The sequence below is a fragment of the Chiloscyllium plagiosum genome, unplaced genomic scaffold (genome assembly GCF_037043375.1).
Source record: "Chiloscyllium plagiosum isolate Xiang-an unplaced genomic scaffold, Cpla_swu_hap1 HiC_scaffold_52, whole genome shotgun sequence".
Classification (NCBI taxonomy): Eukaryota; Metazoa; Chordata; class Chondrichthyes; order Orectolobiformes; family Hemiscylliidae; genus Chiloscyllium; species Chiloscyllium plagiosum.
Genome location: NW_028270190.1, coordinates 351481 through 362650, shown reverse-complemented (window position 1 = coordinate 362650; position 11170 = coordinate 351481). Strand labels below are relative to the sequence as shown.

General features: G+C 42.2%; 1 protein-coding gene across 1 annotated transcript; it reads left to right on the top strand.

Annotated features, from left to right (window-relative positions):
• The first annotated feature begins 787 nt into the window (after positions 1–787).
• On the top strand, positions 788–6484 carry LOC148134723 (putative G protein-coupled receptor 139). The gene is made up of 2 exons (XM_087985345.1): positions 788–857; positions 5556–6484. Exons 1-2 carry the CDS (start codon positions 788–790, stop codon positions 6482–6484), a joined length of 999 nt encoding a protein of 332 aa, XP_087841471.1.
• Positions 6485–11170: the final 4686 nt, after the last annotated feature.

The window sequence follows — 11170 nt, the reverse complement described above, 5'->3', positions numbered from 1 at the left end:
TCAATAAATTCCTCTGACACAATTTCTCTCGTGATGTGTTAATGCTCAATTCCTCTTCTCTATTCTTAAACATTAGTATCTTCTTTGAAAATAGTACAAGCTGCTTTGTGTTTTGTAAGAGAAACAATGAGATTCATTCAGTGCTCGGTGTTCATACCAAGGCTCGTACATGAACTATTTGATTTCCAAATGGAATAGAATATGTTACTGGCTCGGCTGGTGGCACTCTTAAAGGTAAGGAGGAAAATTACTGGTTTTATTGAATAGGATGTGTAAATGAGTGAACCTCCAAGAGAGTAATCAATTGTTCAGAATTCACTTCTCCATTAATCGCGACTGAGTATCCGATTTCAGAAACTAGGGAATGGTTAGGCTGTGATGAGCCGTCACATGCATTAAGGATGGAACAATTGGCAATGGGTCAGATAAGGGTATAATCGATAAAGGGATTAATGACAGAAACTAAGATACCAATTCACGAGGCAGGATTATGTCATTCAAATGAAAACTGTCTAAATTCAGACATGAGGTAATCCACATGACATCAGAATCCAATGAATGGAGAAAGGCAAGGAAGTGGAGTTAACAGTGCCAGGTTCAGTTCATATTTTATTTGAGACATTGTGCAAAAGAAAACTTTGTTTTCATTGCCAAGGTGATTGTGAGTAATGTCAGTGATGATTTGAGGTAATTAACTCTCTTGAGGTCTGATGCATGTATAAATACACATTGCCTTTCCATACCTTGGCCACACACCAGCCTCTGCAGAAGACATTCATTCTCAGAAATGACGAAACCACCGATTTTGCTGTTGAAAGAGATTTACTATCCACTTCTCGCAGCTGTTAGTCTTCCAGGTAAGCCATTCAACCTGTTTGTATTTAATTAAGACCATAAGACCATAAGACATAGGAGTGGAAGTAAGGCCATTCGGCCCATCGAGTCCACTCCGCCATTCAATCATGGTTGATGCGCATTTCAGCTCCACTTACCAGCGTTCTCCCCGTAGCCCTTAATTCCTCGAGACAACAAGAATCTATCAATCCCGGCCTTGAAGACATTTAGCGTCCCGGCTTCCACTGCACTCCGTGGCAATGAATTCCACAGGCCCACCACTCTCTGGCTGAAGAAATGTCTCCGCATTTCTGTTCTGAAATGACCCCCTCTAATTCTAAGGCTGTGTCCACGGGTCCTAGTCTCCTCGTTTAACTGAAACAATTTCCTAGCATCCACCTTTTCCAAGCCATGTATTATTTTGTACGTCTCTATTAAGTCTCCCCTTAATCTTCTAAACTCCAACGAATACAATCCCAGTATCCTCAGCCGTTCCTCATATGTTAGACCTGTCATTCCAGGGATCATCCGTGTGAATCTCCGCTGGACACGTTCCAATGCCAGTCTGTCCTTCCTGAGGTGTGGGGACCAAAACTGGACACAGTACTCCAAATGGGGCCTAACCAGAGCTTTATAAAGTCTTAGTAGTACATCTCTGCTTTTATATTCCAACCCTCTTGAGATAAGAGACAACATTGCATTCGCTTTCTTAATCACGGACTCAACCTGCATGTTTACCTTTAGAGAATCCTCGACTAGCACGCCCAGATCCCTTTGTGCTTTGGCTTTATTAATTTTCTCACCATTTAGAAAGTAGTCTATGCTTTTATTCTTTTTGCCAAAGTGCAAGACCTCGCACTTGCTCACGTTAAATTCCATCAGCCATTTCCTGGACCACTCTCCCAAACTGTCGAGATCCTTCTGTAGCCTCCCCACTTCCTCAGTACTACCTGCCTCTCTACCTAACTTCGTATCATCGGCAAACTTCACTAGAATGCCCCCGGTTCCCTCATCCAAATCATTAATATATAATGCGAACAGCTGTGGCCCCAGCACCGAACCCTGCGGGACACCGCTCGTCACCGGCTGCCATTCTGAAAAAGAACCTTTTATCCCAACTCTCTGCCTTCTGTTAGACAGCCAATCCTCAATCCATCCCAGCAGCTCACCTCGAACACCATGGGCCCTCACCTTGCTCAGCAGCCTCCCGTGTGGCACCTTATCAAAGGCCTTTTGAAAGTCTAGATAGACCACATCCACTGGGTTTCCCTGGTCTAACCTACTTGTTACCTCTTCAAAAAATTCCAACAGGTTTGTCAGGCATGACCTCCCTTTACTAAATCCATGTTGACTTGTTCTAATCAGACTCTGCTCTTCCAAGAATTTAGAAACCTCATCCTTAATGATGGATTCTAGAATTTTACCAACAACCGAGGTTAAGCTGATTGGCCTATAATTTTCCATCTTTTGCCTTGATCCTTTCTTGAACAAGGGGGTTACAACAGCCATCTTCCAATCATCCGGGACCTTTTCTGACTCCAGTGACTCTTGAAAGATCTCAACCAATGCCTCTGCTATTTCCTCAGCCACCTCTCTCAGAACTCTAGGGTGTATCCCATCGGGGCCAGGAGATTTATCAATTTTAAGACTTTTTAACTTTTCTAGCACTATCTCTTTCGTAATGGCAACCATACTCAACTCAGCCCCGTGACGCCCTTTAATTTTTGGGATATTACTTATGCCTTCCACTGTGAAGACTGACGCAAAGTACTTGTTAAGTTCTCCTGCTATTTCCTTATCTCCCATCACTAGGCTTCCTGCATCAGTTTGAAGTGGCTCAATGTCTACTTTTGCCTGTCGTTTGTTTCTTATGTATTGAAAGAAACTTTTACTATTATTTCTAATATTACTGGCTAGCCTACCTTCATATTTGATCCTCTCCTTTCTTATTACACTCTTTGTTATCCTCTGTTTGCTTTTGTATCCTTCCCAATCTTCTGATTTCCCACTGTTCTTAGCCACTTTATAGGATCTCTCTTTTTCTTTAATACATTTCCTGACTTCCTTTGTCAGCCAAGGTTGTCTAATCCCTCCCCGGTTAATCTTTCTTTTCTTGGGAATGAACCTCTGTACAGTGTCCTCAATTATACCTACAAACTCCTGCCATTTTTGCTCTACTGTCTTCCCGGTTAGCCTCTGCTTCCAGTCTATTTTAGTCAGTTCCTCTCTCATGCCCTCATAATTACCTTTATTCAACTGTAACACCATTACATCCGATTTTGCCTTCTCCCTTTCAAACTCCAGACTGAACTCTATCATATTATGGTCGCTACTTCCTAAGGGTTCCCTTACTTTAAGATCTTTTATAGAGTCTGGTTCATTGCAAAGCACTAGGTCCAGAATAGCCTGCTATCTTGTGGGCTCCATGACAAGCTGTTCCAAAAAGCCATCCTGTAAGCATTCCATGAATTCCCTTTCTTTCGATCCACTCACAACATTATTTACCCAGTCCACCTGCATATTGAAGTCTCCCATGATCAATGTAACCTTGCCTTTCTGACATGCCTTCTCTATTTCCCGGTACATGTTGCGTCCCTGGTCCTGACCACTGTTAGGAGGTCTATACACAACTCCAATTATGTTTTTTTTGCCTTTGTGGTTCCTCAATTCCACCCACACAGACTCCACATCATCCGACGCTATGTCATTCAATACCATAGATTTAATTTTGTTCTTAACTAACAAGGCAACCCCACCCCCTCTGCCCACCTCTCTGTCTTTTCGATAAGTTGAAAAACCATGGAGGTTTAACTGCCAGTCCTGACCCCCCTGTAACCAAGTCTCTGTGATGCCTACTACATCATAATCATTCACTATTATCTGTGCCATTAGTTCATCGGCTTTGTTATGTATGCTACGAGCATTCAGGTAAAGTGCCTTAATGCTAACTTCCTTATCATTAGAGATGTTGGAAGTTATATGTCCTAAGTTATCCTTGCTTTTTACTGCATTCTCAGTCTGCCTCAATTTTAAATCCGCCTGGAAACATGCTATCCTGCTGCTTACCTTGCCATTTACCTCCATACTCCCTGTCGCTTTCACTTTCCCTTCCCCCCAACTCAGAAGTTTAAAGTCCTACTGACCACCCTATTTATCCTCTTCGCTAGAACATTCGTACCTGATCGGTTCAGGTGGAGACCGTCCCAACGGTACAGATCCCCCCTGTTCCAAAACTGATGCCAATGCCCCATGAAGTGGAATCCCTCTTTCCCACACCAATCCCTTAGCCACGTGTTTACTCCCCTAATTTTCTTCTCCCTATGCCAATTGGCACATGGCTCGGGCAGTAATCCGGAGATAATGACCCTTGAGGACCTGTGCTTCAATTTCCTGCCTAGTGCTTCATAATGCCCAAACAGGTCCTCCACCCTAGTCTTGCCTATGTTGTTGTTACCAACGTGGACCACAACAGCTGGATCCTCCCCCTCCCGCTCCAATATCCTTTCAAGACGGTCGGAGATGTCTCGCACCCTGGCACCGGGCAGGCAACACACCATGCGAGACTCCCGATCCGGCTTGCAAAGGATACTATCTGTCCCCCTAATTATAGAATCCCCTATAACCACTACTTGTCTATAAGCTCCCCCCTCTTGAATGGCCTTCTGCACCATGGTGCCTTGGTCAGTTGGCTCATCCTGTCCAGAGCCCTTTTCCTCATCCGAACAGGGAGCAAGAATCTCGTACCTGTTGGACAAGGTCAAGGGCTGAGGCTCCTCCACTCCTGAACTCCGGTTCCCCTGCCTGCCTCACTTACACTCACACTCTTTTGTGCCTGATCACTAGCTGAATGTGAATTACTTAATCTCCCAGGTGTGACTGCCTCCTGAAACAAAGCATCCAGGTAACTCTCCCCCTCCCGGATGTGCCGCAGTGTTTGAAGCTCAGATTCCAGATCATCAACTCTGATCCGGAGTTCTTCCAGCAACCAACACTTGCTGCAGATGTGGTCACTGCCGTTCACAATGGGATCAGCCAGCTCCCACATCATACAGCAACAACACATCACCTGCCCAGCCATCTCTGCTTAGTTAGTTAATTAGTTACTTTGTACAAGTATGAATTAGAATACCTTCTGATACCTCTCTGCTATAGTTTTTTTTTTACCCTAAATAAGGACTTGATGTATACACACACAAAAAAACCAAAGTAAATTTTTAACTAGTCCCTGGTAAAGAAATAAAAATCCTTACCTTAAAAGAAAAAGCAGAGTAGTTAAGAAGGTTAGAGGAGGAGGGTGGGTGGGAGATACTACAGGTGTAGAATCTCGGGTTTAGCCGCCTTCCTGACTTATATACTCACTTTTCCTTCCCGGCTGCCCCTCTGCTTGATTTTAGGTTTTTCCTTGTTAATGCTACTTACTGAATGTCTCAGTGTTACCAGAACAATATCGAGAATCATGTCAGGACACGTTTTCCTATTCCCTTTGTCTGGAAGCAGTACTAGTTTAACAAAAACAATTCAACATAAGAGTCGTCTGAAAATATATTTGCTGATCTTTAGAGAGTCTAACAATACCACATTGATTGATGACTGGATCAGTGTATTAAATGTTTGGGTAAATTTTGGATTTTGTAAATCACTCAGAATGTGTTCAAAAGTTCCTTCACCTCTGTTTCAATCATGCATTGCAACATTAATGAACATTTCTGTTTCTCTGACAGCGAACATGATGACTATTTTAATTCTCTTCCGAGGAAACTGTGGTCTTTCCAAATGCATCTCATCTTACATGATGGCCATGGCAACATCGGATCTATTGGTTATTATCAATAATATTATAGTGTATCGTATTTTGAATTATCACTTCCCATTTTCCTTCTTGTCCCACACACCTGTGTGCAAGCTCATTGTATACATGATAACCATCGGTCTGGATCTAACTGTTTGGTTCACCGTTTCCTTCACATTTGACAGAATTGTGGTGATCTGCTGTCAGAAGTTTAAGACCAAACATTGCACTGAAAAAACTGCAATCACAATATTAATAATCGTCTCCGTTCTGATCTTATTAAAGAACATCCCGCTTTTGTTTGCATATGAACCAGAGCAAATTATAAATCAAATTGAATGGGGCTGCCAGTCAAGTGTAACTTTCATTGCTTCATCTCCCGGAATGGCGTTTGTCTGGTTCTACAGCACCTGGGTTGCTTGGCTTCCATTTCTCCTAATTTTCTTGTTTAATTCTTTAACCATCCACCGTGTTGTCGTGGCGACTAGAACTCTTGCTGGACTCCAGGGCCACAGAACTGAGAGGCAAAGCAATTCAAGAATGGACAAACGGAGGAATACCATAATTTTGTTATTCTCGGTATCAGGCAGTTTCATATTGCTTTGGTTGACACATTCTGTGAGTTTGGTTTTAACCAGATTGTCACACCCTAACTATTACCGAGGTGACTTTAGCAATCCTGAATACATCGCGACTGAAACAGGAAATATGTTGAAGTTGTTGAGTTGTTTCCTGAACCCATGCATTTATGCAGCAACCCAGAACAAATTCAGAGAAGAGCTAAAGCACGTGGGGAAATCTCTATGGAAGAAAATAAATCATATCATGTGGAAAAGCCGTGGACAAGACAATATATTTTAGCCGAATCTCTTTGTAGCTGAAACTGAATATCACGTCATTTTCCTTCGTCCCTTGGGATGGAGCAGACCTTCTGGAGTTAGCCTTGAACCACTTTGTTGTGTGTAAATCATCGAAGCTGCCTTCGATTCAAAACTTCTTTTGTGCAAAAAACATGCTTTACGCAGATATTCCTTCGATGTTTGATCGGACCTTTAATGTCGATTTTACATACTGCTTTTCAAAAACAAAAAACAAAGAAAATTTACAGCCCAGGAAAAGGCCCTTCAGCCCTCCAAGCCTGAGCCGATCCAAATGTACTGTCTAAACCTGTTGGTCAATTCCTAAGCATCTGTATCCCTCTGCTCCCCACCTACTCATGCATCTGTCCAGACACATCTTAAATGAATCTACCGTGCCTGCCTCTACCACCTCTGCTGGCAACACGTTCCAAACGCCCACCACCCTCTGTGTGAAGTACTTACTGCGTGTATCCCCCTTAAACTTTCCACCTCTCACCTTGAAAGTGTGACCTCTCGTTATTGAATCCCTCACCTTGGGAAAAATTCTTGCCTCTATCCACCCTGTCTATACCCTTCATGATTTTGTAAACCTCAATCAGGTCTCCCCTCAATCTCCTTTTTATTAATGAAAATAAACCTAACCTACTCAACCTCTCTTCATAGCTAGCAACATCCCAGGCAACATCCTCATGAACCTTCTCTGCACCCTCTCCAAAGCGTCCAAATCCTTTTGGTAATGTGGCGACCAGAACTGTACACCGTATTCTAAATGCAGCCGAACCAAACTCTGTAAAATTTTAACATGGCTTGCCAGCTCTTATACTCAATACCCCGTCCGATGAAGGCAAGCATACCATATGCCTTCTTGACCACTCTATCCACCTGTGCAGCCACCTTCAGGGTACAATGGACCTGCACTCCCAGATCTCTCTGCTCATCAACTTTTCCCAAGGGTCTTCCATTCCTTGTATAATTTTCATTTTTTTTAGTTGCAAGTATTGCATTTGCATGCATATACTATCTGTAATCTCAAAGATCAACGTTTTTTTTAAAGGCCTTAGAGGCGACATTTGATGTGTTAATAAATTAATCCATTGCAGATACTCAGATCCAATGCTCCAGTTTAAAATGCCGGTCAAGTTTATGTACGTCTTGAAAATAATTAATGGCATTGCTGCCTCAAACTTGTGTACTGCACATTTTATGTGAATACGACATGAAAGGAAATCGACTGTCTGACAAAATAACTCATTGAAACGGTGTATACGGCTAAAAAAAACAACAAACAAAATGCTCTTCCTTGGTAGCCTGGTAATTGCATAATAATGAGATTAAAACAATATTAAATAGACGCAGCCTACAATTTCTAAAAGTTATCTCACAGTACACATGGCATATGATTAAAGCATTCAGTGATGAGTGCACTGAGGAACCGTAGATTCATGGAAATATCGAAAATACGAGTGATCTTTCACCTCAGTGCTTTTTTCCCGCATTCTTCCGATGCCGTTTCATCCCGATGTCCCTCAGAAATACCCATGACTACTTCTTGAACGCATTGAGTCTCTTGATATAACACTTAATGCCCACTCCTTGATGTCTGACAGAAATTATTCAGTGCTGCCTTCTTTATATGTGACCAGAGGAAGGGTATTTAGGTTTCCTTCTTGCAGGTATAATTTTCAATACACTTATGGTTTCAGTTAACTGGATGAGCTAAATGTGTAAGATAGTAACAGAGTCACACAGTGCGGAAGCAGAATCTTCTGTCCAACCAGTCTTTGCTGATTATGATCGGGCAAATGGAAGTCATTGATCAGAAGTGTTGGAGACGCAGGGAAGAGTTCTCTGCCAGACAACCGTTATACCACAAGACAGAATTAAGAAATTCAGCTCTAGGAGCTGCCGTCAGGGATGTCCCCTCTCGCCATTGTTATTCACGCTAATAATTGAACCACTAGCAGAAGCTATACGAGCTGATCCTAATATAATGGCCCCAAGGATTGGTACAGGTAAACATAAAATTACCCTTTATGCAGATGATGTTCTTCTATTCCTCAGTAACCCTCTGATGTCCATACCTCGCCTAATCCAAATTATTAATACATTTAGTGCATTTTCAGGCTATAAAATTAATTTTTCAAAATCGGAGGCTATGCCAATGGGTGGCCTTGCTATGATACCCCGCTTAGCGGACGGATCCCTTTTTCCCTTTCGCTGGTCCCTGGAGGGCTTCTTATATTTAGGCATTTTTATTACTCCAGTATTTGGTCAGTTGTATAAGGCTAATTTTGTGTATTTATTGGAAAGGATAAGGCAGGACCTCCAGTGATGGGGAGACCTTCCAATTTCCTGGTTGGGTAGAATAGCACTAATCAAAATGAATGTCCTGCCCCGTCTCCTATATCCTATGAGAATGCTTCCGGTGATGCTGCCGTGGACGGCTTTATGTAAATTATATGGCTGGCTGGGTTCCTTTATCTGGAATCATAGGCGGCCCCTCATTAAGCTGAAGAAGCTACAGCTTCCACAGGCAAGGGGTGGTTTGGGCTTCCCAGACTTTAGGAAATATCAGTTAAGTTCCCTATTAAGTTACATAGCTGATTGGGTCTTGTCTGATCCACAATCAATCTGGTTGGACATCGAGGCCTCTCAAGTAAAATACCCACTTATTAACCTTTTATTCTCAGACAAGAGGAAAATCATTACAGATTACTGTAAAAACCCTACAATACTAAATACAATTAAGGCTTGGAATATAATGCGGCAAAATGAGGGCAATTCACATAAAACATCCCCCTATGCACCGATAGTGGGAGCATCGGGATTCCAACCGGGGTTAACAGATGCCACTTTTAAACTCTGGAGATCCAGGGGTATCTCATGTCTCGGGGATTTATTTAAAGATGGGGTCCTGATGTCTTTCGAACAGCTGCGTCAGAAATTCGGATTACCCAATGGAGACCTCTTTCGATACTTCCAAATTCGAGACTATATACAGAAGACGACTACGTTATTAGATCGTCTTTATAAATCCGATAGAGAATGTAGTGTCCTACGACCAGTGGGGGTATCTTCCGTCAGTACTATTTATCATTTACTACATGATGAAGTATCGGGAGATATGGATAATCTGCTTAAAACATGGGATCAGGATCTGGGACTAGAAATCTCTATAGAAACATGGAATGATATTTGGGAAAATGCTAGAAGAATTACTATTTGTAACAGAACCCAGGCTATCCAGCTGAAGATACTTCATAGGGCCCATATAGCATCGGTTCGATTGGCAAAATTTAAGGCAGGAGCATCTCCAATGTGTCCTAAATACAAAATAGAGGTGGGCACTCTTGTACATTGCTTATGGACCTGTCATAAGATCCGTAGATATTGGACTAAAGTAGCAAGTACCCTGACAGAAATTTTAGGAACGGAAATTAAAGTGGACCCTGTATCTCTCCTCTTTGGCTTTTCGAACTTTCCCTCCCTGGACATGTACGGGAAGAGACTATTTTCTATTCTTTCTTTCTGTGCAAGGAAAAATATTTTGGTGAACTGGGCGGCTGAGGGCCCCCCTGGATTTTCAAATTGGCACAGACTAATTATGGAATGTATTCCCCTTGACTTCCTTTCAAATATGGTGCACTGAAAGACCGAATTATTTTATAAAATATGGCAGCCCTTTTTGAATTACATAAATACAGATATTTCGGCTATCCTAACAAGGGCTTTTATTTAATTGAGATTACAAACCTGGCTGGTCCGCGGCCCCTCGGGGGAGGAATCCCACACGAATACGGGTTTTATTATATCTGATGCTAACACATCCCGAGCATGTAAGAGACTTAAATATACACTCTGGTTAGTTGTAGGTTAGATTAGTAGATAGTTGAGGTTTTTTTTTCTTTTTTCGATTTTTTTTGTTGTTTTGTTTTTTTTTTGTTTTTTTTTGTTAAATTTTGGCTATTGTATATTTGAGCTAATTGTATATCAATATTTATATCTGAGAGTTTTGTTTATTTTTGTAAACTTGTAAAAATGTTAAATTTCTAATAAATATATCTATAAAAAAAAAAGAAATTCGGCTCATCCACCACACAATCAGTGGTGTTCCGCAAGGATCTGTTTTGGGACCATTGCTGTTTGTCATTTTTATAAATGACCTGGAAGAGGGGTTAGAAGGTTGGGTGAGCAAGTTTGCGGATGACACGAAAGTCGGAGGAGTTGTTGACAGTGAGGAAGCATGTGGCAGGTTACAGCAGGATATAGAGAAGCTGCAGAGCTGGGCAGAAAGGTGGCAGATGGAATTCAATGTAGCTAAGTGCGAGGTGATTCACTTTGGGAAGAATAACAAAAAGATGGGGTACTGGGCTAATGGTCGGATACTTGGTAGTGTGGATGAGCAGAGGGATCTTGGTGTCCATGTACACAGATCTCTGAAAGTTGCCACCCAGGTAAATAGTGCGGTGAGGAAGGCATATGGCGTACTGGCTTTTATTGGTAGAGGAATTGAGTTCCGGAGTCCTGAGGTCATGATGCAGTTGTATAAGACTCTGGTACGGCCGCATCTGGAATATTGTGTGCAGTTTTGGTCGCCATACTATAGGAAGGATGTGGAGGCATTGGAACGGGTGCAGAGGAGGTTTACCAGGATGTTGCCTGGTATGGAAGGAAAATCGTATGAGGA

What these genes read in the sequence shown, in the direction of transcription:
- LOC148134723 (XM_087985345.1), top strand. Translation starts at nt 788, where the DNA reads ATGACGAAACCACCGATTTTGCTGTTGAAAGAGATTTACTATCCACTT. An exon ending in CGCAGCTGTTAGTCTTCCAG is followed by an intron (nt 858 to 5,555) that starts GTAAGCCATTCA and finishes TTTCTCTGACAG; the next exon opens with CGAACATGATGACTATTTTA.